The 27,029-nt window shown below is 50.0% G+C and overlaps 8 protein-coding genes across 8 annotated transcripts; 5 read left to right on the top strand and 3 right to left on the bottom strand.

Moving 5' to 3' along the window:
• Positions 1-3,665: 3,665 nt before the first annotated feature.
• On the top strand, positions 3,666-4,418 carry N7532_006021 (uncharacterized protein; the record flags this gene model as incomplete). Its single annotated transcript, XM_056618515.1, has 1 exon — positions 3,666-4,418. One exon carries the CDS (start codon positions 3,666-3,668, stop codon positions 4,416-4,418), a length of 753 nt encoding a protein of 250 aa, XP_056474674.1.
• A 337-nt stretch (positions 4,419-4,755) lies between these two features.
• On the top strand, positions 4,756-6,291 carry N7532_006020 (putative Golgi traffic protein SFT2; the record flags this gene model as incomplete). Its single annotated transcript, XM_056618514.1, has 4 exons — positions 4,756-4,987; positions 5,187-5,307; positions 5,606-5,756; positions 6,139-6,291. 4 exons carry the CDS (start codon positions 4,756-4,758, stop codon positions 6,289-6,291), a joined length of 657 nt encoding a protein of 218 aa, XP_056474673.1.
• A 2,941-nt stretch (positions 6,292-9,232) lies between these two features.
• N7532_006019 (uncharacterized protein) lies at positions 9,233-10,201 on the top strand (the record flags this gene model as incomplete). The annotated part of the gene is made up of 1 exon (XM_056618513.1): positions 9,233-10,201. The coding sequence occupies one exon, from the start codon at positions 9,233-9,235 to the stop codon at positions 10,199-10,201; it is 969 nt and encodes a 322-aa protein (XP_056474672.1).
• Positions 10,202-12,011: 1,810 nt separating this feature from the next.
• Positions 12,012-12,839, bottom strand: N7532_006018 (uncharacterized protein; the record flags this gene model as incomplete). Its single annotated transcript, XM_056618512.1, has 1 exon — positions 12,012-12,839. The coding sequence occupies one exon, from the start codon at positions 12,837-12,839 to the stop codon at positions 12,012-12,014; it is 828 nt and encodes a 275-aa protein (XP_056474671.1).
• A 6,785-nt stretch (positions 12,840-19,624) lies between these two features.
• On the bottom strand, positions 19,625-19,903 carry N7532_006017 (uncharacterized protein; the record flags this gene model as incomplete). Its single annotated transcript, XM_056618511.1, has 1 exon — positions 19,625-19,903. The coding sequence occupies one exon, from the start codon at positions 19,901-19,903 to the stop codon at positions 19,625-19,627; it is 279 nt and encodes a 92-aa protein (XP_056474670.1).
• Positions 19,904-22,540: 2,637 nt separating this feature from the next.
• Positions 22,541-22,762, top strand: N7532_006016 (uncharacterized protein; the record flags this gene model as incomplete). Its single annotated transcript, XM_056618510.1, has 1 exon — positions 22,541-22,762. The coding sequence occupies one exon, from the start codon at positions 22,541-22,543 to the stop codon at positions 22,760-22,762; it is 222 nt and encodes a 73-aa protein (XP_056474669.1).
• Positions 22,763-23,601: 839 nt separating this feature from the next.
• N7532_006015 (uncharacterized protein) lies at positions 23,602-24,026 on the bottom strand (the record flags this gene model as incomplete). The annotated part of the gene is made up of 2 exons (XM_056618509.1): positions 23,602-23,724; positions 23,772-24,026. 2 exons carry the CDS (start codon positions 24,024-24,026, stop codon positions 23,602-23,604), a joined length of 378 nt encoding a protein of 125 aa, XP_056474668.1.
• A 1,388-nt stretch (positions 24,027-25,414) lies between these two features.
• On the top strand, positions 25,415-25,913 carry N7532_006014 (uncharacterized protein; the record flags this gene model as incomplete). Its single annotated transcript, XM_056618508.1, has 2 exons — positions 25,415-25,494; positions 25,568-25,913. The coding sequence occupies 2 exons, from the start codon at positions 25,415-25,417 to the stop codon at positions 25,911-25,913; spliced, it is 426 nt and encodes a 141-aa protein (XP_056474667.1).
• Between the last annotated feature and the right edge of the window lie 1,116 nt (positions 25,914-27,029).

Below are 27,029 nucleotides of genomic sequence, written 5' to 3'. Positions count from 1 at the left end.
ACGATTGTCCAAAGGAGCAAAATTGGGTGGGGGTGGGGCAGAAGTTGAATCGAGGTCGGGACTTCGAGGCGAAGCAAGTTGGGAGCAGGTTCGGAGGGAACCACGTCCAGGTCAGAGGCTCGGAGAAAAAAGCGACCGAGGTCTAAGAGTGACAAGGGCGATTGTGAGCCACGCGCCAACCAATAAAGGGGATGTGATCAAAAAATAATAAAGGCAGTGGGCAGAGACACAACGCGAAGCAGTGCAGACCACGAATCGAAAAGGCGACTGCGCAACGCTGCCAGCTCCGGTGTTCAGCCCTGTCAAAGATGAAGCCAGAAAACAAGGCGTGGAGAGGCGGGGGAAAGAAGGAGAGAGAGCGGTGAGCGGTGGCGATCGGCTTTTTGACAGCCGCAGCCTTTCTCCCCACGGACCTCTTGACCGCGTCGCTCGGATTGCAATGCAATACGAACCCACGTAATCCAACACTCCGGTCGGTTGTGATAGGAGGTAGCAGGCAAGGTAGAAAGGTAAATGGAAGAGTAGAGAAGGAAAAATAAAAAATAAAAAGAAAAGAAAATATTGGCAGCTCGGAGGTATATTTGTCTTACCTGTTGTTATCCGACGGTGACCCGGGTGGGAAGTATATACTTGTGGAAGAGTGGTAGAGTCTATACTCCGAGTCAGCACAGCACTATACCCACACCAGGACATTACATGGGTCAATTTGATGCGAGATCAGAAAAGACAACACAGCAACCGCAGAGCCCCAGCCACATGGCACAAGGTACTGCACGCAAGGCTGCGATGCAGGAACCGGGACACTCCACACACGGCAGAGCAAAGGGTAAGGAAGGGAGAATGTCCCAGGGCAGGACAGGTGGCATGGAAAGGTGGATAGGGATGTCAACGTGGCTTGACATGATAAGTGACAACGAACGTACCTGCGTAAGGAGATCTCACGGGCAACAGACAAGAAGATCCGCCGTGCAGGCCTTGCGAATCATGGGGTTTGACAACGAAGCAAACACTTTCACAGTACTGTTGGGCGCCAGGTGGTGCGGTGGTCGTGTTCTCGAACAGATCGATGCAGTGACAACTCAGCAAGTGGTGCAGGAAAAGGTTGAAAGCACTTGCAGACGAAACGAGGACAGGCTGACTTTAAGAACTCGAGCCCCTCCTGCATCTCTCATTTGATATATTACAACATCGGTCATGCAGCCCGTCGATCGGTGGGAATCGATGAGGCTTGCCGGGCTTCGGCATCGGGCGCTAGCGCTAGCACTACGTAGGTACTCTTACTCTTTGGGGTGTTCTATTTCTTGTTTTCACGGCGTAGCGGACTCGAGGTGGTGTGGACTGTGGATGCTGATGGGAACGCCCGCTACGCAGGAGGGGGGTGTGTGCGTGGATCCGTGGGAGGGGTGGCGATGATAGAGCCTCTTTTTTTTATTATTATTATTATTATTTTGCCTGGATCGCCGAGAAGAGTAATCTCAGATACTCTTTGTCGGTCGAATCACTCGTCTGTACGAATGAAGCGACGCCAAAAAAAATAAAATTAGCAAAAAAAAAAGACTAAGACGAAGGAGGGAAGGGTGATACAGCCGGATTGAGTAAAAGGCGCCCATCCCATGATGCCGGTGGATGTTTGTCACCTGTACGGACGAGTCATGACTCGGAGAAAAGAGGGTAAGAGAGGATAGCACAGGCCGAAAGAATGTATCAGATGGCCCCCATGGGTTACAGGCGCGCATTGCGTCCCAAAAGACGGTGACGTTGGGCGGGCTGGGAAACTCTGCCGTGGAGACCATCTAGCGCGGGTTTTAGTTCCATCGCGCTCGAAACGGCTGCATTAGTGTCCCCGAGGGCTGAGATGGGGGGGCAGAGGGGGTCGAGAGACGCGGAGATCCGCCAATGAGACCATGTGGGAGTACACAGCGTCCAACAGAAGCAGGGCGATCACCGACAGGTATGTATGTACCGTTGGTCAATCACTGGATCACTGCAGAATATCGGGGAGGAAAGATGGTGGGGAGAAGAAAGGTTGGAACCACACCGGAGCTGGCGCAGATCGACATACTGGAGAGATCAAATCCATGGGGGAAAGCAGACAGGGAGCAGATCAATGCGAATCGCATATCTGATCCGGAGAATATCCCGGGACGTGCAGAAGGATGGATAGTGTATGGATAGTGTATGCAACACCTGCCGGGAGCGACCATATGTAACTGACGATTTGGAATGCGCAGCGTCATCGCCCTATATCTGGTCAGTCAGTGCGCGTCATTGTGGCCTGCGAAATGTCGTGCAGAGGGGGGATCATCTTGGGGGTGATGATCGACGGGCTGGGCCGTGCTCTGCTCCGCAGTCTGCACGATGGTGTGGGTGGAGCAGAGGGGAGGATCATGGCCCGGGAGCCAGGCTCCACGATAAACAAAAGATGTCAAGAGGGTCGGTGATACTCGGGCAGGGAATGTGGCGGAGACGCGATGAGACACGAAGGAACATGGGAGGGGGTGGAATGCCGCGAGGGCCAATCAGTCAGCAGGCGGAACACACCTCTTCTATTGTGAGTATTCCGTATGACTACTATGACACTGTTTTTTCCTTTACTTTACCCTAAGGGAAAGGCACTAGCAGCACTAGTATGCTCAGCCCGACAAATACCGGTTTTGCTGAGCCACGCAGACTTTCCATGTGCAGCCAGGAATCTCAGCCACGTCGTCCTTATCGCATGTGGTCAACCCTGCATTATCAGGATCAGGATAGCCTAGCTATCTATACACTACTAACTAATACTAGCACACTAGAAAGAGTGTATGGGCTAGTATCACCGCGCAATATGCGTCTTCGTGGATCCTGCCGCGCCGTCCCGTCAAGGTTCGGAGGGTATCGCCGAGCCCACGGTTGACGCAAGGAGGAATCCTGCACTGCGTCGTTTTAAGTAACCCTACTCTACTGGTGGTAGGCACGAATACCCTACAAAGGAGAAGGCATCTGCGACACTCGCCGGCTTGGGTGATTGCGCCTTGCCTTGGCTCATTTTCTGATTATTCATTACTACCACTTATCACATATTATGGGATACATTTCCAGCACTCCACACTGCAACATGCACTGCCATGACGTCTGCCTGCGCCTCGGACATACTACGGTGGAATAGATGCGGCATGGGCAGCAGCAGAAGCACGTCCCAGAGAGCAAAGCGCTGGGAAATGCACGTCTATCAGAAAAAAGAAAATTCCCCTCATGTTACCCAAGCACCCCGCCGTCGGACAATTAGACAGCGTCGCACAAGCGGGTACCGACAGTTGACCTACCCGAGGGGAAGTATCGGCTATGCAACATCGCAGTGGCAGGGGAGTGTTTCCGATACGCGGGGGGAGGGACGATGCACTTCTGCAAGCCATCATGGACTAGTCCCGTCTCTTGTTAGACTGTCTTCAGGGTGGCCAGGACATGAATTAGCAGTTATTACTCTCCACCCCGATCGTCAACAGGGTGCGCACCGGCCAGAGGGAGATCGACGAGGAGGGGTAAACTTTGGCTGAGAGCGGATCGAGAAAATCAGCGGGTAGCCCCTCTGGGGGAAGCCGACTGGCAGACTATCGGTGTTGGTGGAGGTGTTGCGTAGATAGGGTGTTTACCATCATAATATCCCAGAGTGGTGAAGAAGTATAGGGATGAAGGAGAGTGGAGGCAGGAGTGGAGCGGAGTGGCCCGTGTGCCTCACCTCCTATCTACCATCTCTGCCTTCACCTCCGCAAGTTGCTCTCCCCGCGAACTATCCCCACCAAACCCCTACCTTACACCGTAAGACTCCCCCTGTCGTCACTCCCTCCTGCCCTCCTCTGGCTCGGTCCGGGTCGTCATCTGACAGCTCCTCCCAGTCTCGCCGATCCGGGCTGGTCGCATCGGTAGCTCCACGCCATCTCGTCATCTGCGCTGCTCCTCCTCGACCTTCCTACCCTCCTCCACGAGAGTTCAGCGCTTCCAGGCCCAATCACCGTCCGTCTCGCTGCAGCCGTAATCGTCCCCCTCCCTTCGTGGATCGTGCTCCGAAGGTTGAACGTCTCTTCCTCCGCTTGGCCCTTCCGCCGCGTCCGTTGACGTCGTGCCCTCTGCACGGCCTCGATCTTCGATCCGCTCCTGCCGCGTCGGAAACTCCCCGTGCTGGGAATTCCCCGTCCCTGAAGGCAGCTCTGACGACTGCTGCATATTCATCCGGAACCGAATTCGTCAACCCAGGTCGGTCGAACCGACCGTGGCTGTGGGTGACGCGCATCCTCACAAGGCAACCGACACTATCCCACCTCTGGATTAGGGATCCTCCACAAACTTTTGTTCGGCTAGCCTTCCTCTCCAGCTCTCTCACGGCGTCCCTCGCTCCCCGGGATCTTTCGTTGATTCGTGGCTATCGGATCCGTAGGGCTTAACGAGCCTCGAGCTCACACCCCCACCGTCCGTTCACCACGAGGCCGGGCCATAGCCCCAGCCCGCGCCCAAAGCCGAATCCGTGTTCACTGTCGGCGTCATCTGCGCGTCCGTGAGCTTGATTTAGTCTGACCTGCCAGCCAATCCTCGCGGATCAGCCATCAGCCGGCGTAGATCATCTGCACTCCATCGTGCATAGTCCCTGCAGACGTTTCTCCTGCTCGCTCTTTCTTCCTGGGCTACGGGCCTTGCCTGCAGCGACCGTGCACGGCTGTCTCTTCCACTATTCAATTGGGAATCCATCGCTAAAGAAGCTCAGACCAAGGACCTGTCGCTTTCATGGCTAACAACACCTTTCGGGACTCTGTCAACTCACTAGGCTGGTCGCGCAGAGACCCGGACTTCCCCGTCCGCACAAATGCGCCCGGCGACAACTCGGTCTTCTCGCGCTTGCAGTCTTTGAACCCGTTCGGTCAGGGAGGTTATGTCCAACTACCCACTCACAATGAAGCCCCCGGCGCACCCCTACCAGCCGCCAATCGACGCGATGAGGAAGATACATTCTTTGCTTGTAAGTCGCTCCCCGTTTGTACCTTGTGACCCTTCTTGTTCCCGCGATCGCCGTCCTAGGCTCTCTGGTTCCCTTGATCCAGGTGACGAGATTCAAGTTCCTGCGCCGGGAAGGATTCCCAATCTCCTACCCCATGTTTGTCGTGGTTGTAACCCGATGGGAGTAGATCTCAGTCCACGCTAACTGGAACCGTGTGTAGTAAGTCGATGGGATCGAATGCTCATCTTCGCAGCCTGCAACCTGGGCGCCGCCGTCTGCTTCATGCTCTGCTTCTTCCTCTTCCCTGTCCTCACTCTTAAGCCCCGCAAATTCGCCATCTTGTAAGTTGCCTCTCCCCTAGTGCATTCAGCTGCATGCAGCACCTTAATTTTTCTCTCCCCTCTACATCCTCCTCAGCTCGGGGTCTGAGACGATCACTCAAATCCCGCACCGCTCTGCTATGTGGTCATGAGCGACATCTCGTCGCTCGGGCCATGTGCAAGTTCACACCTCACGCCTCATACATCTCATTCGTCGCTTTCAAAAGCATCACCCTGCGCCCCATGCCAAGAACTCAGAATGCGCGAAAGAAGAGGAAAAAAAGCCTAGTATCTCTTGCTAATGTCTGTTCTTTGTTAGGTGGTCTGTCGGCTCCGTCCTGTTTTTACTATCATGGGCCGTCCTCATGGGACCGTGGTCCTACGCTAAACATCTGGTCTCGGGACCACGACTGCCTTTCACGGCGGCCTATTTCGGCTCGATCGCGCTAACCCTCTATTTCGCCATCGGGGTAAGTCTGTTTCCTTTTTCGGTTTCATCGTCGATCAACCACCACACCCTCATCCCCTATCACGATGGTTGCACGGCGCGGGAATGGTATCTCTTTGCAGTATTCAGTACAACCTCTCCCTTTCAATAACGTATCCCGGGCGCGCGGGAGAAAAGGGAAGGGGTCATAGATAAGCGATATCACCCTGTATACACCGTGCAACCATCTCCCGAAACTGGGTAACAGACTACTAAAGTAGAGCGTTCGACAAAGTCTGGTATCACAAACCAACGGTTTTAGAGTCTACCCATCCCTGCCCCTTGACACCTTCATCTCAGCCTCCCCTACCTTGCCATGAAAATACTCATCTTCTGTGGTACATCGCTAACTATTATGACCACAGCTCCAATCTCTGATCCTCACCGCCTTCTCCTCCGTCTTCCAGCTCTGCGCTCTGGTCTGGTACCTCGTCAGCTACTTCCCCATGGGCAGCACCGGTCTGCAATATATGGGTCGATTCGGCGCTTCGCGTGTCACCGCTTGGATGTCGGGTTGAGTCATAATCTCAGATGGTCTTGTCGGAATCGTCGGGTTGAGTGCGAGGTACTACTGAGATAGGGTGCTCCTATCTTCGTGGTCTGTATATGTAGTATTCCTAGATGATGGTGGTGGTTCGGGCTTGTACTGGATGTACATCATTCGAATACAAACGTTCTTAAGTTTGATATCTTGTCGGGCTGCTATTGTTCTGATTCCGAGGGACTTTCATGCCTCCCCCGTTACGATGTTAGGCTCGACTCGGCTCATGGAAAGAACTTGTCGAAGCTCAGAAGGCCGACAAGGTGACATCGATCGATGTCACCATTCCACGACTCAACAATAAACATCGTGGAAAACCTAAGAAGGCCTTTCAGCCCTTTTTCAGAGCTACTTAGTCATTCTTTAAAACATAAGAGGCTATATCCAATAGTAAGAGACGAACTAGTAGCGACTAGGACCTAGTAGACAGTCCTGAGAGGTTACTACCATTATCTTGTCTCGATCACTTGCATCAAGTAGTCAACCAAGCTCCATGTAAACAAAAGGAAGATTGAGATAATTCGATACGAGAGGTCAGACCGAATCTAAACAATAATCCACTGGAGTAGAATCTCATTGATCGTCCTAAACAGTTTTATTCGTGGTTCTGAGACACCATATTTTTGTTCTGTATTCTCAATGGAACAAGGCGCTCATTGCGAGTCACCGTGAGCCTCTGATAGATCGAAGCAAAATAGATGCTGACCTCTGAAGTTAAGTAGGTGTCCCTGACCAGGCTATTCTATCATCATTCATCCATCTTTGGAGATCGAGCTTGGCAACATTTTAGGGCATCGAAAATCCCCATACCAACCTATTTACTACCATACTTGCTGGAACCCAGTTGTCCCACTATAATATGCCATGGATTCCCATCTTAACTGAGCTACGGCCCGGCCCGTCTTGGGAACTCCAACCACGCAGCACACCCATGCGCCCTCTGATGCGGATTGGAACCCCACTTATTCAACTTACACGGCAGATGGAGATCTTTCAGACGGTGAGTCGACATATGGCGATTCGGAAGACGAAATTGCTATGATAGATAGCCCCCGCTCCTTCGAGGAATAACAGAAGTGGGGGAAGCTGCGATGCAGATGGATCGAGAACCCCGATGAACCATTCCCCATCCGAAGATCGTGCTATACGATCAGCAGACTCAAGAATTCTGGATACCTAGTTCGCCAACACATACCTAGGGAGAGTATATTTGAACACTTTGTTGATTCTCGAGGCGCGACTCTCACGAATCTCGCCAACCAAAACGTACGTGGCCCAATTTAGCAAATCGCCATCGAACAAGGATCCTGCTTCGGATGGCACGGCACCGCTGCGCCAGGGGTTATCATCATGGACGGAATCTGGAGAAACCCACCCTCAAATCTGCTCTCCAGACCTCCAGGGTGAGTCGTGCGGCATATGCCGCAAGATTTAAATCGCAGACCTTGAAGCAAGTTCTTGTGAAGATGATCTTAAACATCCAGACGCACCACTGCCTAAACTATCTATATCGGAACCTTTCGCGACACGAGACAAAGTTTTGGGAGCATGGCACCCTGGAATACCATGCTTTACTGGGTACGCGCCTTGGCAAGTTAGTGGCGTACATTGTGTTGGGTAATTCGGACACGGAACCCAGAAAATCACTCGAATCGTTTCATGGTTTAACGGTGATTATGCTAATCTGCTCTTTGATATTGAGGCTATCTAGTGATTCACTCGATCGTTTCAATGCGGAGGCCATTTTCCGGAATTATTTCCAGCGTCTTTTTTTCCTGTTGTGTTTGTTATGTGCTTATTTATTGTCAACTCTGAGAAAGGTAAAATACTGTGGATTCTCCACTGCTCTTGGTTATTCAGCATCCACCCACATTGCAATAGTAATTGTATGGTAATTCGGGTCATTCTCGGAAGAACTGTGATGTAATACGCAGTTTATAGCCCCTGGATCATTTTCAACAGATCGGAACACACAGACACACTCTCGTTAATCCATCTCATGCATCAATTGGCCGTCCCTCGATACTAGATGATACACGTATCCGACATCCTGACATTTATTCATTTCTTTTCGTAATTGTTTTCGCTTTCTTTCCATTGTTTTCCAACCAGATAGAAGGGTTTAGGAATCAAATACGAGCTTTGCTTTGATTTTTCCGTCTTCAAGGTAAAATATCAGTAGCTACTTGAGTTAATAGACCGACCAATACTCCACTATTGTAAACAGTGGCTCCGGGAGCGGCCCGACAGGTGAAGGGGGCTAGGGGCAGTATGCTTTGGTAGAAACTAAGGGCTAGTTCCGATGCAGTATGGTGAAGAATCCTTCGCCTGTTGAGCCGCTCTACCGGGTCGAAACCGTCTCAAGAAAAAAGTGGAGTCCTGAAAAGTTCATGCGAGGTTCCCCCGAATCTGCGATATGGATGGAGACAATCAATATGATCTGGAAAATTTGAGAGTTTCTAGGTTCTCCAAAACTTATCACACCAAAACCTGGACGAGGGCAGTGGAGCAAGTTTGCTCTAGAACGTCGAGTTCTACAAGGCTGGTTGAGAAGTTGACGCACGGCCCTCGGTTCCCGCTAGTGATGATGTCAACCCGCCCGGCGCGGCCAACCAGGGGAGCCCCTAAAACTCTAAGTACTTATGCGCACAGTTTACGCATGGTTAGGCACGTTTAGGCAGGTCCGAAGCCTAGAACTCCCCGTGCCAAGAGATGTGGCTGCCAAGCAGCTCGCCTCCTGTCTTTCCACATCCTCATCAATATCGCACCTCGCCCACCACGATGCTGCTTTCACAGTGAACTAGCCGACCGACGGGCAGCACGGTCAGTTGCAGTGCGATCGAATTCAATTTTTAGAACAGAAACCCCCACGGCAGAATCACGAGTGTCCAATCCCCCTGGAGGGGTAATCGAGCAAGATGGCCGGCGAAACAGGGCCGATCAACGTCTCGCGAACGATCGCGATGGTGATGGCAGCACTATTCGCTCTGGCATGCTGGAACGTCCTCGAAATTATCATTGCCACCTTCACCACATTCAGGCACCGTCAAGGAGTGTATTTCTGGAGCATGCTCATCGCCTCCCTGGGAACATTACTCCACACCATCTCGGGTTTTCTGCGCTACTTTTCACTCGCGCCTAATTTCCCTATGTGCGTCTTGATCTGCATTGGATGGTATGCTATGGTAACAGGGCAGTCGGTAGTTCTCTACTCAAGACTGCATCTGGTCACGAGCCATACCCAGTACCCTCGATTCGTGCTGTACATGATCATATTCGACGCCTGCGCTTTTCACATTCCGACCACGATTCTCTTTCTCGGCAGCAACCACGGCGTTAACAGTTTCATCGCCCCCTTCAATATTTACGAACGCGTTCAATTGACGGGATTTTCCGTCCAAGAAACCATCATCAGCGCCCTCTACATCTGGGAAACTCTCACGAGCCTTCGACCTCTTTTAGCCCTCAAAGGTCCACGCGGCCAACGGGTCGTGTTTAATGTTATTTTTGTCAACGCCGTCGCGATTCTACTCGATGTCGCTCTCTTAGCAACTGAGTACACCAACAACTTCGACATCCAAACCTCCTTCAAACCTCTCGCTTACAGCATCAAGCTGAAAATGGAATTCACAGTGCTCAATAGCCTGGTCGCTGTTATACGCACTAATCCTGCGGCACTGGGCGAAATTGAAAGATCTCAGCATGAGGATCTTCACATTCAGCCAAGGTGGAGTGCTGATCACTCCGCTCACTTCGATCTCGATGCCGACTCAAGATCACTCAGCAGGATGACTCGACGGAAGGATTTTTCCAGCTCGCAGCCTGAATGGCATGGCTCCCGAACCTCGGATTATCCTATGCTCTCTATCAAATCTGCTGGATCATAATAGAATATTGGCTTGCTATTTCCACGCTGTAGTTACACACGAAAAATGGAAATTCAGTCCGTCGGAGCTCATGTAATCGGTCATAGACTGATAATTTTTTTATTCCACAAATACTTCAGTAAAGGGCGCCAGGGTAAGTCTTAGGAAGTAATAATTCCTTTCATCCGATTTCTAGTTCATAACGACAACAAGGTGTGGAGAACAGGGCTTTCCATCCGCTCAGCCAAACAAGCCACATATAATGCGCTGCCAATTTTCGAAAAGCCTCGACTTAAAACAGCGTTGGATTTCATCTTAGACTGAGTGTAGATAAAATAAGTGAGAAGTTTCTAGACTAGGGTGATAGAGGTGAGAATAGTGAGAATTCTCACCCTAGAGTGCTAATAAGTGTTATATTACTATAGATAATTTTCTTTAAATTTACTCTTAGAGTAATTATTGTAGTGGGGGACTGGCATGCACTACTTCACAGTGTACTGTGAGCCCGGCAGAATGACCAGATCGCCGTGTTCCGTGCCTATGTCAAGTACATATATGTTCCCGACCAGATGGACCAATACACGATCGAAAAATATCACTACAATTCGGCCACGCGAAGTAAGGACGAAACACCACTCCCTCGATCATCCGTTTCCGCCCTCACCAATCATCGGCAACTTGAGCAAGGCCCAGAAGATCCATTCGTAGGTAGGGATCTCACGAGAGACTTCTTTTTTGTTTCCTGAATCGCATTGGCTAATTTCTTGTTTGCATATAGACATTATTCTACGGGCTCCACTCTACGATGGAGCATTTCACGTCGAATCCATGTCCGAAGCAGGTCCGTTTAATACTGTCCAGGAATTCCATGACTGGTTCAATTTCCTCTATCGAAAACAAGGCTGGATCCATACTCTGCCCCAATAGAATCATTCCGTCAGAAATAATCTGCCTGATGGAAGTGCCATAAGGCTTGAAAATGGCGATCTCCACCGCAGTAATATCTTGATAACACGCCCTGAGCCCTATCACTTTATTGCACTTGTCGATTGGGAACAGGCTGGCTGGCTACCTGCGTACTGGAAGACAAAAAATCGCATTATACTGCTGACAGACATGATGAATGGCCCAAAAAAATATCTGCCAATGATTTTGCGTCAGTCTACCAGCACTTGGGATCCGTGGGGCTACAGCTAAATTCGAAATTGCCTTCCATGATTTACACACAGGAATTGTTTCTGGAACCCCGAGTCGAAAGACGCTGTGCCGAATACGGTTAGTGGAAACGCAGAGGTTATATTTCCCCAAACTTACGCAGTAAAGGTTCTTTCGAAACATTATGTCAGGATGAGGAATCGATGTACTGGCTAGTACTGAAGATGTCCAAACTGAATAAGATGATTGATTATAGGTACTCCGATCGGTTGAGCGATCTTAGGGGTCTTTATAGTTGAACTATGGCGTGTTATGACACCATACTAGGTGGAAATTGGGTGAACGATGAATAAGCCAATCCCGAAGGGTCCTAGTGGTATTTGACCACCTCCTCAGTTTGTCACATTATTACAGGAGCTGTATGTTACAGGTGTGGAAAACGAAGGGTTGCCAATGCGTGGCTGCTGATTGGAACAAAATAATGGTGAGCCGCAAATCACAATATACTACAAAATATGGTGAAGCGTGCCAATGCAGGATGAAAAAAAGGGAAAAGAAAGGGGTAAATTGATCATGTCTTGATAGCCGGATCCCCAGTTTCCCATGCCAGCAGAGCGTTAGAATTGGACGCAATGTCGGGATGAGCAGGACCTAAAATTCGTTGCTGCTTGGTAACTCAGGTTCTAAGCAAATCGATCGCTTCGGAACGACGGCCAGGAAATTCCAAGGTGAAAGCTACGTTGGCCATACTCATCAGCGTGTCGGGATGGTCCGCACCGAGCTTCGTCTTGCGAGTCTCGGCCACCTCTGCAAAGAGCTCCCTAGCCTCTTCCCACCGGCGCTGCTTCCAGTACGTCGACGCTAAGTTGTTCATGCGTGTCAACGTGTTGGGATGGTTCTCGCCGAGTTTGCTCTTGCTCGTCTCTATCACCTGCACAAAGAGCTGCTCAGCCTCCTCCCACTGGCCTTGCTCTAAATACGTCGACGCTAAGTTGTTCATGCGTGTCAACGTGTCAGGATAGTCCTTGCCGAGCTTGCTCTTACTCGGCCCTATCACCTGTACAAGGAGCTGCTCAGCCTCCTCCAACCGCCCTTGGTGCCTGCACGTTTCTGCCAGGTTTGCCATGCTCTCCAGCGTAGAGGGATGGTCTTCGCCGAGCTTGCTCTTGCGCTTCGCTATCACCTGCACAAAGAGCTGCTCAGCCTCTTCCCACCGGCCCAGGTTCCAGTACGTCGACGCTAAGTTGTTCATGCCCGTCAACGTGTTGGGATGGTCCTCGCCGAGCTTGCTCTTGCTCGTCTCTATCACCTGCACATAGAGCTGCTCAGCCTCCTCCCGCTGACCCTGCCCTAAATACGTCGACGCTAAGTTGGACATGCTCGCCAGCGTGTCAGGATGGTCCTCGCCGAGCTTGCTCTTGCTCGACCCTATCACCTGTACAAGGAGCTGCTCAGCCTCCTCCAACCGCCCTTGGTGCCTGTACGTTTCTGCCAGGTTTGCCATGCTCTCCAGCGTGGAGGGATGATCCGTGCCGAGCTTGCTCTTGCGCTTCGCTATCACCTGCGCAAAGAGCTGCTCAGCCTCCACCCATCTCCCATCAAGCAAGTATGAGGTTGCTAACATTGCAGTGCTATCCATGGATTCTTCACCTTCTATACCAAATAATATCACTCTCTGCTCCATTGATTTCGATGCCATTTCCACTGCGTCTGAGATGTTGCCGCTTCGCTGCGCATACCATGCACCTCTATAAAGTAGCGTAGCCCATTGTCGGAGGGAATCTTGTGATTTTGGCCGCTGTGATATCGCCGATTTCACATGTGGAAATAGCGATTGGCACCTTTCCCAATTTCCGTACTCACCAGTCTGAAATTCTTGCAACATGTTGCTTATGAATTGCTTCTTCCACTTCTCTGTCTGGCCGTTTGCTTTCAACCATATACGTGCAGCCAGCTGCAGTAGTCGATGCATCGTAAACACTGTACTATCCTCGCCGACAGTAATAAATGAATAGTCTCTCAGGGTGGCTATGTCATCCTCAAAATCTTGATTTGGATCAGATTCAGACAAGCTATCCGGATCATCGTCACTAGAATCATGTACAATGCCCGCCAAGCTCAAGTTCTGGTATTTTCTCGCGTATTGAATTCGTAGGACGTCCTCTGAAATCCCCTGTCGGTCAAAAAAGCTCATGAGACAGAGTAAATCAGCTGCGGACTCTTTCTCCTGTCGAATATATTCAAAGGATATTTGCCACGTAATTAAAATTGAGTTTTTTGCCTCCCAGTCTCTGTAGAGATGGCCTGCTTCATAATGAAGAAGCCGGCTTGCTTCGTAATCACTTTTGCGAAGCTTTTCCAGGTACAGTGGTACTGTGCAACGGGGTGCTCGGTGTTTTATATAGCTGGCTGCTTGAACAATCGGCAGTGGCATGAGCTCAAGCTCTTCTACCAACTTAAGGGCCTCTTTGCTGCCCTCTGGTAGTTCAAGCTTTCTTTGGAGAAGTTCTAGTGCTTCGGACCTTGCCATTGGTGCAATCTCAATGAGGTCCTTGTAGTCGACAATTTTCAATGCCACATCTTTGTTTCTACTTGTGACGACAATAGAGCCACTTGAGAATTGGGAGAGAAACTCCAACAACGGCGGTATTGTGGCATTGGGTTGACTTATTGGGCCCTTCTGGTCTGTTGCTGGAGCTCTTCGCAGAAGCTCATTGTCATCAAAATTATCAAGGATAAGAATCCACCTTCCTCTCTTTCTATCTCGAAGCCAACTCTGGACAAGCTTGAATATGTTGGCCTTGGGATTCCGACGCTCGGGGATTTTAGCCTGGTCGGCAATGTCACGGAAACTTTGCTCGAATCGGATGGCGGTACTCGCGTGGACCCAAAACACCCATATCGCTGGCGATTGGGATCGGATCCGGTAGGAGTATTCGATAACAAGTTGCGATTTCCTTCGAGTTATTAGCAATAAACCATCCGCTAACGCTTTGCACTCACCCAACTCCTCCAAGACCGACAAGTGCTATTCTGGAACCCGGGACTGAGCTTTTCTCGTGGATCTGATCAAGCAATCTATCGCGGCTGACAAAGTTTGGGTCACGCTTGAACGGGACAGTCGATAGAGGGCTGGGTGGAGTTTCGGGTCTTTCTAGGGTAGGAAGACGCTATTAGTCAGTCAGCTTTATTCAGGATCGACTGCTTACCCGGAGGTAGATGGAATTCTGCCAAGATGGAGCCATGGTTATTCCCGATCTGGAGTCCATTATTGACGCCATGATATGATGCCGATGCCATGATCAAAGTAGGACGCGACGTCTGTAGCTCGTATAGGAGGACGTTGTTTGAGTCTCATCTAAATGAGGGGCTTCATTATCAGGTGACTTCACTGCACGTAAACGCGGAACCCGAACACCGACAGCATCCTAAAATATAGATAGTGAGAAGGTATCCATAGGAATAGCAAAATGATTCATAATAGTTGGCCTTCTAATATTCTGGATGCTAATGTTTGTTACCGTAAAGATCAGGCTTTTTCTGTAAGTTATCGCAGAGAGCCTCCAAAGTCGGTGGTGTGATACTGCGTGGTCCGCCCGCGCGAATAGGAGGCGCTCGAGTATCACCGAATGCTGCATGTTACTGTGGATTGTGGTGACAGAACGCGTGCTACATCCAGCAGCATCAGCAATCTGGGCCGTGGTTAGTGATTTGCTCAAGATCATGTCTCGGATAACTCTCAAGTGGAAGCTGGTAGGTTCGGAGGCATTGTGCCTTTGTCTCATGGTGGGAGTGGTAGGGGACAAGTGGTCTGAGGTGCTCCGGACAGGTGGGACAATATTGGCAGAAAGTGTATTAATGAAACGCACGATTACAGGGACTGTGGCGTATTAAACTTGTCAGATATTTTACAATTCCATTCTTACGCCAGGGGTGATATGCAGGCTAGCTGCTTCTGGCCTAAATAGGTTTCTCCATGGTCTTGGCGTTAGGGTTTGAAATAGTTTCTCTGTGTAAAACATGGAAGGCAATTTCGAATTTAGCTGTACTACACCGAACCATGGGGGATCGATCGACATCCGGACTGTAGGTGGAATGGGACTACACCGGGATGAGGGAGATGAGCTCGCAGCATCCAGACGCCAGAGGAGGCTGGAAGCCCAAGCCCCTCTCAGCGCTACGCCGTCCTTCTTCGCTCCTCAAACCCACCAACCCCACCACTCCACCCCACCGAACTACCCCACACCCCAACGAAGAACCTCTCCACCGAATCCCGATCACCTACTCTACTATCGCAGCTAGAGCTCTCTCGTTCCATAGACAAGTGCTTACCGACGTCACTCCTCTCCAACTGGCCCAGAATGGCTTGTACTGCAAGCCTTCTCCAAGATCTGGCGGATCAGCGTGTTGTTTCGCCTGCGGATCGAGCAGGCCCTTGTACACACTCCAGAATAATCCCATCGAGGAGATGCAGCAGCTACACTTAGCAGACTGTATATGGCTGATCATCTGTCGTGATCTTAAGCCTGTCTTTGAAACACCCGACCTTTGCACCCACTCAAGTCTCGCATCTCCATCACCTCAACAACCACATCCAGAAACAGTGCCAGCATCCACTCCGCCCGATGAACCTTCGATTATGGACATTGATTCAGCCGCCGAACAGTCCTCCACGATACCTGAATCGGGAACACAAAATCCTCAGCCCACTTGCTCTGAAGCCTCTCAGACTCCTCAACCTCGCCTCTCACCATCCCACGCTACATCCACACCAGACCAACGACCCACCTATGCCTCGGTTCTCCAATGCCCCAAATCTCCTCATCCGCAACCGACTTCTAAGACCTACCACACCGCACGATCTCTTAAACGCACGCTCACAATCGAAGACCTTTATCTCCGTTTCCACAATAAACCATCGCCATTCAAACTCGACAAGAAATCTTGCAAAAGCCAAGCTAATCGAACTCGAGCTCGGGCTCGCAATCAGAACGCAACTGCCACACGGTCACTCACAAAATTCTTGATCTCAGATTTGCCCGCTTTCTCCCAACTCCTAGTCGAGATGCAGCCAGCAACGGACGACCGTTGGCGCTCTTGTCAGGGAACTCATTATAGCCGCGCCACAAGGGCAGCCTAACAGCGCGAACAGCGAAAGGCTACGAAAGGCTTTACCAGGTGAGGCTCAAAGTTCACCGCTCAGGAAGTTTGGAACAATCCTCGTGGAACATAAAAGCATGTATTTAAGCAGTAGTTGTAGCCTGCATATCGCCGTCAGAGTTGGGATCCCAGGTCAGGTCACGTGACATATAGATATTATCATATTGGAGTGGCAGCCTATCAGGCTGCCACTACCACTCTAGGCAGAAGGTAGCTACTGTGACTACAAATAGCTGCGCTTACTCGCATAGCTAGAGAATGATTAACACACTGGTACCTCAATTCAGGGTCTCAACTGTCAGGCGAGGGGTCAGGTAAATGATACACACACACACACACAGCTGTACTACACCATGGCTATGGGATGTTGAATAACGAAAGCGCTACCTCGTTTACGCTTTGCCGTCATGCAAACTATAGGATTGATTCCTGTCTTTGAAAATTACTCTTCATCCGTGCGTATAGCGTCAGACGTACACTTCAACGAGCAGCCTCAAAAACAAAAAGGTTCATTACTACCGATAAAAGTATTGTCTAGTATTACTATTCCGTTTAAAAAAATGACGCAGCTCGTCCTGAAGCCATTCAAAGAGGCTCTCACTCAGTTGTTGGTCCTGGCTTTGCTTCGAGCCCTTACCCGGGTTTCCAGCGGGCGCATAAAATTCACCAGCCCGGGTATTTGGGCGAACAGACGCCCAAGTCTGGATGTGTACGCCCTTCTCCGGTGGAGTGGCGAAAGCCCAAATGACCGTGTATAGAATGGCACGCAGCAAAAGCCCCGACGATGCATGATCAAGATTTGTCGCGACCATTCCTGGGTGCACACAAATGAACAAAGATCAGTCTAGATTTGCTAGAGCCGCACCATATTAGACTTGTCGCAGCTTCCATGACGGATAAATCCGACCTTATCCTAGCCAGAATGGGCTGGGAAAATTGGACCAGAGTATCAACCGTTCTCGATATGGCTCCTGCTGGTGTGGTTATGGGGGAATCCCTATTCCGATGCCCATCTACCGAAATCAGCCGGGTTGATGAGAACTTGTCTTTCCGTTCTCGTGGGTCAAGCAATAAAGAGCGAGCGTTGCTATTACATCATTATCCTGACGGGAATTGATGCAGTCACACCCGTTTGGCTCAGAAGACACGCCCCTCCCTGATCTTTCAGAAGTCTGCTAGCTCTTCGGCTTGGGCGTCCTGGCCATTTATGTAGAAAGATAAACTTTCCGCTCTCCCGGGAAAATCATTCTTGGATGAAGTCCATCCATTTGACATCATAGTAGCACATCTCTCGTAGCTAACCAGACAGCTGACCACGTAGGTGCATCAGTGTGAAAATAGAGTGAAAATAAATGTTTCGACCCGCTGAAACAGTGGCAATCGAGAGACCCCGCAGTCTGGGGGCCGCGATGGGCGCCCATTGCCCCCGGCTGGCGTGATTGGCCACCCAGGCGGAAGCCCCCGCCAAGCCGCGGAGTTCGACCCGTGATCCCATCGCCTATTGTGGGTCTCTCGGCCCGGAACGCTGCGCAAGAGGAGGGACGGCGCCTCTTATTGGAATTAACGCAAGTACACAATACTATCCCCCCACCGCTGAAGCCTTGTCACACGACTATCTCACAACCGAATTCGTGAGTACCACTTCCAAGCACCTTAAATCAGCGGGCGCCCTCCAGCTCCCAGACTCTTAAAACCCCCTCAGCGCTCAGCTCCTCGACCCCATTACCCCCTTATCATGCTACTAACCATCTCATCAACCTGGAAGCTATCTGCTAATCGGGATGTATTATAGGTCTTCTAGGCCAAAGCGTGCGAGGCTTGGATTCGCCATACAGTAAACCGCACACAAACCCTAAACCCTAAAGATCTTCATGATTTCTTGGTCGACGTTCGACCTTGATTCATTGATATTAGAACTTTGTCATCGTACCCTAGGGTAAGATTTCTATTAAATTAAATATACCACAAGTACTGTCAGATTTGCTGGGACTATGTCGGTCTGCCTCAGATTCGTTATTCAAAGTTGATATGAGATGCTGCACTGTAGGCTCATTGATCGATTGTGGTTTTCCTGCCAACTACTAGTACTGGCATAACTAGTGCACGACGCAGGCCAGGCCAATAGCATGAGGCAGAAAAGCACTGACAGGGATTCGTTTCGTAGGTGGCGTATCAGCTCTTCGAAACATACACAGTACAGTTAAAAGCGAGCGCACAAAGGAGCCGTAAATACACTATTTTACGTTGATTTGCCTTATTGCCCAGGTATTTTTTTTAAAAAAAAATTTTTACCAGTATGCTGGGCTTCTAGTAGTAGGCCCCTACTACCTTGGATAGGTAGTATACAGGTGCTTTGAAATGTTCATATTTGCCCTGCAATGTGTTTTGCAATCCGCAATGTCGATTATCGAATTTTATTGGAATAAGCAATATTTTATTAGGCCGAATGGAGAGAAATAAGTATTAATGTCTGATCTGTAGCCGTATCTTTGGAAGAACTCGAAGGCTTTCATATACATTGTAGTTTCTTGCGGTGCCTAAGTCCATAATACTTATATGTAATATTCACGTGTGGCTATTCTACTAGCATTCAAAGGTTTATAGATATAGAGACTAATAATACACCAGTATGAAGGGAAGAAAATCTATATATCAGCATCTATGAATGAGACTCAATGCACCGGGGAGCTGTGGGTGCATCATTGTATTCGGGGCTGTGACACCCCGCCCAGGGCTTTTCCACTCCACGCACCACCTCACACTGGATGAGACCATTTAGCTTGAAGATTCCCAGGTCGAATCGTCCTCTGTGATAGTGTACGTCACTTTTAAGGCCCTTTCTGTTTTACAGCCTGGACCTTTGTGGGGGATGCATGTTTCGTCTTTTGGTGGCGCCGAAGATAGTCTTTTCGCCCAAATGACTCCCGACACTCCGAGCATTTGAATGCATAGGGGGCGTCATGTTTAGATCTGACGTGCCTATTTAGGTCTTTCTTTCTCTTACAGCTGGCCTGGCACCCTTGTCGTGGGCAGCGCAAACCTTCCTTGTGGTCGTTTTCGCTTCAACTTTGGTATTAGCTGGGTTTGTCATCGAATAGAATAGGTGAATTATGTGATATGGCACAGTCTCTATACATACATGGCACTGGTGTGTTGGGGCATGAAGTCACCGTCGGTATAACAATGAGACTCCTTCACTGTATCGGGGATATATGTTGTAATGGAAGACAATGCAGAGGAACCTGCGGTCTGGGTTGGAGCAGATTCCTCCTCCGTCGAATATGTATTTGCCAGCGCTGGAACGTTGGGTTGGTCGCAAGTTTCACTTGGTGAGAGCTGGATCCCAGGGAAGAGCTCCAAGAGCGCATATCCGTCTGGGGTTATGGGAGACGATCGCTGGGCAGACATGGGTACTGAATCTGAAAATTGTGTGAGAGGAGAATTCTGGATATGATAATGGCGTCTTGATCTGGTATCACCTTTTGAAGCCCAGGCAAGCAGTACCATAGAGGAATGAGACTGTGGTCTCGATCGGCACTCGTGAGTGATGGGATGTTTGGCGACCGAGGGAAGCGCGAAGCTTCACGGAAGGCCCTTCGGAAGCTCTCGAAGACCAAGGGCCCTTCGTAGAGAGTGAGCACTCGCAGCAGAGAGAGGCCATTGAAAGATCTTTTGACAGGTACCATGGCGCCCACAGTCACTGGAAAGGTAAAGAGGAGTGGAGACAAGATAGGCAAAAAAGGATTTTCTTCGGCGAGAGCAAGGACGTGTATTGGGGAAAATCCCCATAAGCAGCACGAGCGACTGATCCGCTAAGGCCTCTAGTTGCCGGGTTGGCAGACGGATCTGATCCTCACCAAGGTCCACACCACGGGCACCCGGGCAAACTCAAATAGCGCCGCTTGCCAGCTCAGGAACCGCATCCACCATTAATATATGACATGAAAAGGACTTTTTGAAGCCCTGATGCCAAATTTCGGGTCCGTAGCCTGATTTCTTCTTCAGATCCTGCTTCCGAAAGAACTGAGACTGGGGTCTGGCTCTACTCGTGCCACACAATGCATTAGGTGATGCCCACTAAAAATTTCTAGCTGTGTCCCAACAGAGAATCGCATTCTGCTGACTTTTCTAAGTCTTCTTACTATAACTAACCAGTTACATGAAGGCTTAGTCACCCCTTCTTCTGCATGCATGGATTAGGGCCTTGTTTCAGGATATGTCTGTTGGGATCGGCCTGCGTCTGTGGGTGAAGTGAAAGAGGGAGCTGCCGGTAGATTTTTTTTTTGGCCTTTTTATTTTGTTTATTATATACCACTGTAGCGCGAGAATGTCGGTATTTCCTGCACCAGTGGCGATTCGCGTCTACGTTTCCATGCAGCACGCTATTCTAGTTTAGGGCGCCGCTGCGGACTCGTCAGCGCAGCTCGTGCCTGGCCCCCGAGCGGTTGCTCCGCCAAATATGCAGGGGGAGATAAAATACCGGCACAACAGGGTTTTTAGAGTATGCGAAGGGACAGAGAAGTTCCAAGAGCGTTTCGATGAGAAAGTACTTGTTCCTGCAGAAGGGCGCTTATTCCTGGCTGGATCTGTCTAAAAGATCGCCCTCGCGCGCAAGATAAAAAGGTGTGCGGAGATCAACTACAATTGGCTCAGATCCGAAGGGCAACTTCCGGTGGCTGCAGTGCAGTTGCGGGCAACACATGAAGGCTCGTGAAGTTGAATTTGTACGCCGGTGCTGGAGATAATAGCTGCAGCAAGCTGTAAGGCAGACGGTCTGCCAGAGGATTTTACACATCTGGTTCCACTCTCGCCGGGGGACGATCGTCTCCGACGCGACAGTAATCCCCCGAAATGAAAAGGGGGTATCCCGGTGTCAGGCTCAAGTTACGCCTTGATCCGCGGGGTTCGGTCGGTCGCGTTTGCGGAGCCCTAGATCCACTCCAGGAGTTCGATCAACGGCACTAGGGAAATTCGATGCGGTCGGAATCAAAACATCAATTATATTTCCAATTAGCACCGACGGGGATAGCAAAGGGGCCAGAGCCTCTCGGAGAGGCCCGTCATTTCCACACCGCCGCTTTTCTCCCACAGCCTCTGCACATTTCTGTCGATGCTCACATTTACAAACGCTGGCGCTTTGTTCTACCGGAGGCACTTTTTCAGTATTATTATTATTATCATCATCATTTTCATTGGCCAGTTCCAGCCCTGATCCCCGGCGAGAATGATAGCCCAAAAAGGATTTGCAAGGCGATACAAAGGAAAGCGGAAACAAAGGGAACTAACACACTTCTTGAGTAGACCCTTGTACAATTACACACTGGTGCATGGGTGCAAGATAAGATGGGGTGGGTTTGGATACAAAAGTCCCAAAAATTGTGGCGAGTACATTCATGAACGGATGATAGCCTCGATCAGGTAATAGCATAGCATATGTGTACTCGAAGCGTGACAGACAGGTCCAGGCACTCGGGCTCATGGAATTAAGTGTGCGGTGCAAACAAAGACAAGGAACCACGAGAAGGGGGGGGGGGGGGGGGAAGCCAGCGGACCGTTCCCCGGCCCACAAAAAACTAAAAGCCGACTGCATTGTCTGCATTGAGGGGCCTCAACTGAAAAGTTCCGGCGGGTCCAATCCGTATGGACATGTGTAATCGTACCTCGTACCTATGGCAGCCTCCACAAGCAGTTCTAGGTCTACCAAGCGATCAACTCTCAGCATGGCCGAAAGTCCAGGGCTACACATACAAGCGGAAAGTGTCCCGTCGAACGCCACTGCAAAATTAGGATGCACTAGGTCATGCTGTGCTAAACGTTCAGAGGACTGCGGAAAGGTCTAGATGAGTTGGACAAATCGGATTCTTTGAAGGTCCTTCCTGACGAGACCCTGCCCGGCGCGTTGCCAACACATGGACGCCGCTTCAGCACGGTACGAGGCAACCACACTCTCCATTCCATACCCCCTCACGGAAACCGGTTGTGTGCGCCCCCCGCCCCAATCATGGCCACCTGATGAGCCATGTCGGACCTCTTAGGGTCACGGTCATGCTCGCCGGCGCCTCCTCCCCCACCGCCGCCGACGCAGAAGTACTCGCGCGCCGCCAACGTGCTGGCCAGCTTTGCTCAACCACCCTTCTCCGGATCCAGTCCTCCCAGTCCGCAGAGCAGCTGAGTGAATGGTCCCCGGAGGAACGCATGATTCCCACAACTGCCTGTCTGCCTGCCTCACCAATCAGGATCCATCACTCCTTCAATCCCACTGGTTGATCGGCAGGCGAGCATATGTTCCAGTGGTTTCTACGCGCCGACACTAGTGATGATCGTGGTGGCTCGTCGCCCTGACTGGTCGCCCCTGACTGCCTGCCACATACTCACGTACACATTCCCCGAACGAGCGCTGCCGCCCATGCGAGGCTGACCAGTCGCTCTGTCCATTCCTTCACAAGACTTGAACGTAACTAATGCCTCTTGGTGGAGAGCTGATGTGCCCCGCAAACATTTTCAGATTAGGTCTTGCGTTGAACTATATCAAGGACGACTGATACGTTGACAGGCAGAAAAGCAAAGAAGCGAACGCAGCGAGTACTAAACACTGGTCAAGACGAAGAACGTTTCTCGAGTACACCCGGCCCCTGGGAAAATGAACAACTTGGTCATGGCCCCGAAGATGATCTCTCCGATTAAATGCTCTCCCGCAGTAAGGGCGCACAATTGTTTTCCGAGCAATGCGCGTTGTCATAACGTGTCGTCGCAGATCGCCGGGTTGCTTCAATCCTTTATGGTTGGGACAGCCTTTCCACAGACACATAAACGTGGCGATTTCGGGTCTTGAAAATCTCACCGAGGCTTTTAAGCCTTACATCGACGGCCTTTTTGATCACAGAAATGTGGAAAATTAATTACTATTTCTAAGGCGCAACATATTTGGATATTGAAAATAGTACAATATCAACATAAAAAAAATGGGAGATTATGATACTAAGACATTGACAAAAGTAGTCGCCGCCTACTGCGAAGCCGTTTACCTGTTGGCTTGGAGATCATTATTACCACATATTTGAAGCAAAGCGAAAAGAACAGAGAGATTGTCTGGGATCCGAGCGACATCAAGCAGTAGCAGAGCTGCCAAGGGAGTGAACTTTCCGCGCCTGGTTTCGGAGGTAGTCAAGTCGGCTCATACGTATGCCGCTAATCGAGCACTCGTACGCCTCCCGATCATCGTGAACGGTCTGAACATGTCGAGCTCGATCGCTGTTGCGAGTAAAGCCGGACGTACAACCTTCTCGTCGGCAGCGGAATGGTTTGCTACCCCTAGTTTGGTTCGACAGTCAGGCACGGTTCTATCGAAATCTGGGTTGGGTTTGTGAGCGTACCTGTCGTTCTTGTTCTCAGGGCTATTATTTGTATGTGATTGAAAGGCTGAAGTCGCATTCCAGGGAGTATCCAGAGACAAATTGCCATGCCCTTGGTAAAGCTGGGGTGTCAATTGTTCGTTCTCCGTCGAGCCTGCAGTCTCGATTCCCGGGTACATGTTCTGCTCGACAGGACTGGGAGGATTGCTGGGGTAGTACGGTGGTAGTGGCTTATAGCCAGGGAATAATTCCATTAGCTTCTACATCAAGGCATGCAACGGAAATTTGACCACCTTCAGGCCAAGAGGGATTGTTTGGTGGTGTATGGTGTGCAGCTGTAGCGTCTTGTTGTAAATGTGGTACTGGGAGTTTCATTGTTGCGACACGATTGTAGAGCAAGAACGAGAGACGAAAGGAAAAAGGCTAACTGTCTAGGAAGAGCTTGGTAGCCCAGGGGGCAAGGCCCTAAGAAGTGTAATGCAAAGAATCTATTTAATGTAGCATTGTTTACAGAGAAACTGCCTCAAATAAATTCAACTATATCTTGAACTATTTAAGGTAACTATAGCACTCATTAAGTTAGTAATAACTGTAGCACCTCATAAACTCATTTGTCCGTATGGTAAAACATAACCTAAGAAAGCTGTTGCCATCATTAATATAACTATTACGGTACCTATAGCTCATGTTAATGTTCTAGGTGCTTTATATGATCCATAGTATAAACCTCTACCTATGTGGTCAATTACAGTATAAACACCAATTGGAACAAAACAGCTGTATAATTGGTATTAAAACGGGGCTGAATCAGCTGTATAAGGGTACGTGCTAGGCTAAACTTGGAAAGATGAGCGAGATTTATCCTGGTGTGGATAATTTATGGATATGGATATGCCGCAGCCTAGGAGTGCCGTCTTCTGGGAGGGAGAGAAATACCCATGGTCACGCACAGGGATCTCATGCTCTGCGACTCGCCTTCTTTTTGGTTTTTCTCCTGCCTATGTTGGTGATTTATGCAGCCAAGCAGATTCGAGATCTGATCGGAGGATTTGGATAATTGGGATTATTCTTTAATTCAAGTCTATATACCAATACGATGAGCTCATCTTGATGTGCAACAAGAGACTCTTGATAGAGTAGCTGCCAAAGGCTGGTGACTTCATCGCAAGTCAGATCATCCAGGGCGGAAAACGTTTTTGACGAATAAAGAAAACAGGAACTTAAATTGTCTAATGATCTCTCCGAGGTGAATACCAGCGCCAAAGATCCGGAGTAGAATAGAATGACAGAAAAAAGTAATAAACAAAGAAAAAATGGAGACATAAGGTCAAGACGGAGGGGAGAGGATCTAAAAGAAAATCATTCTTAAAACGTTACCTTGGCGTGTGCCCTTCTAGACTGTTGTTCAAGTGCATGCAGTGGAGCTATGTCTCACCCTCTTCTCAATGCCCATATTTCCCAAAGACCAAAAACCCGTCCCTTCCGCTCGTGACATCTGACGCAGAATGCACCACTGTTTCTTCACTACTAGTACCTCTAGATGCGTTTCCCTTCATTCAGTCTGAAAATGACGCGAGATTGGACGTCGAACTCGGACCTCCCCGGCTCCCCAGGGAAGGTCCCTGGCTTCCACGCCCCTTCCCTTGGGTGCCACAATTCCCTGGCCCCAAGCTACGCACACTCGTCAGAGTTCTTCTCAGGGGCCCTTCTTTGCAGACAGTAGTCGACCAACGGAGTACGATGTCTATGAAGGCATTCCTTTGATTTCCTCTCAGACGTCGCCTGCCACAATAACCCACGTTGAGGATTTCCATTCCATGAACGACTTCCTTTGGATGCATCAAGTACTTGCCGCCGAGTATGAGCCCGACGCTGCGCTTGACGCATCGCTCGAAGGAATGAAAGAACTTCCAATTTTCGACACCATCCACGATCGCATCGGAAACGAGGACATCACGTCCCGCTCCCACATTTTCCCAACGATCCGTACCGCTGAACCTACACTGGTCGCATCCAGCAGCCGTCAGTCCATGCCTCATGACAGCCAGCAATGCTCAAGGAAGTAAGAGCCCTTGCCTGGTCCCTCGTTTACTTTGAGTATCTCGTTGTCTAACTCACGCTTTTCTCATCAAGGCAACGCCAACCGGCCCGCTACCCGTGTCCAGAAACCAACTGCACGAGTCTTCAACCGAAAGTGGGATTGCGTTCGTCATCATTCCCTGCATAGTGGGGCCAGACTGTACAGATGCTGATACTGTCCGAAAGCTTTTAAGCGACGCTATCACCGTGGCCGCCACGAGAACGGAGCCCGTCGTGCCAAAGCATGCAAGAGCAGGCCTGAATCTATTTGATCTTCTCCCTCCACGCGGTCAATCTTCATCGACCTTCCATTCGTTATCTTTCTTTCTTTTGTTTTTATATGCGGAATTTTGCCTTCTCCGCAATCGATCGAGCTACATAATTCAAGAGTTGTTGATGTTGAACCCTTGTTCTATTTCATCGCGGCATTTATGCCACAGTTCCTTGCTCGAGATTCCATCTCGGAAGGAATTGATGAGGGCATTTCCCCAGATCCGGTCACCCAGGCTCTAGCGCGGTGGGACCAGTGATCGCCCCGATTAACTCTAATCTAAAATTTTTTAGAACATTCTCGGATCGCCGCTAACATTCACTAGCGCGATCCACCATATGCGGCGAGCTCGATTGAACAGCGCAGATGACCGGACTCTCTTCTCTCCCTTTCCCCTCCTGCCTTACAAGATTCGCATATCAAGTGCTCATAGAGCCTTTCTATACCTATAAAAGGGATCACGGCAGGGTCAATCACGGCTGTTATCTACAATTTCAGTAACCGGGAGAGTTTTGTCTGGGCCAATCAAGACGGAAGCGGCTCTAAACTCCGAATCTCCATCTTAAACAGGTTCCCAAACCCAGCCGTCACATTTTCCATATTCTTAAACTACAAGTCCCCCCTTGGTCTTTTTCAGGGTACCGCTCGAACCAGGCACCGAAATTGAGGAACTTTTGCATCCAAAAAATAAGCAAGACATGAATCTGCAGAGGCCGGGTCTTGTCTCGGCGCACGTTGCATAGCAGATCCTCCTTTCTCCTGCCTGTGTTGGAACCGCGCTGGCTCTATTTGAATTTCCTCGCTAGCCCTTTTTTCGAACGAAATGAAGTGG

The sequence above is a fragment of the Penicillium argentinense genome (assembly GCF_028826775.1).
Source record: "Penicillium argentinense strain IBT 30761 chromosome Unknown utg000005l_segment0_segment0, whole genome shotgun sequence".
NCBI lineage: Eukaryota > Fungi > Ascomycota > Eurotiomycetes > Eurotiales > Aspergillaceae > Penicillium > Penicillium argentinense.
This window is presented reverse-complemented; position numbering and strand designations above follow the sequence as displayed.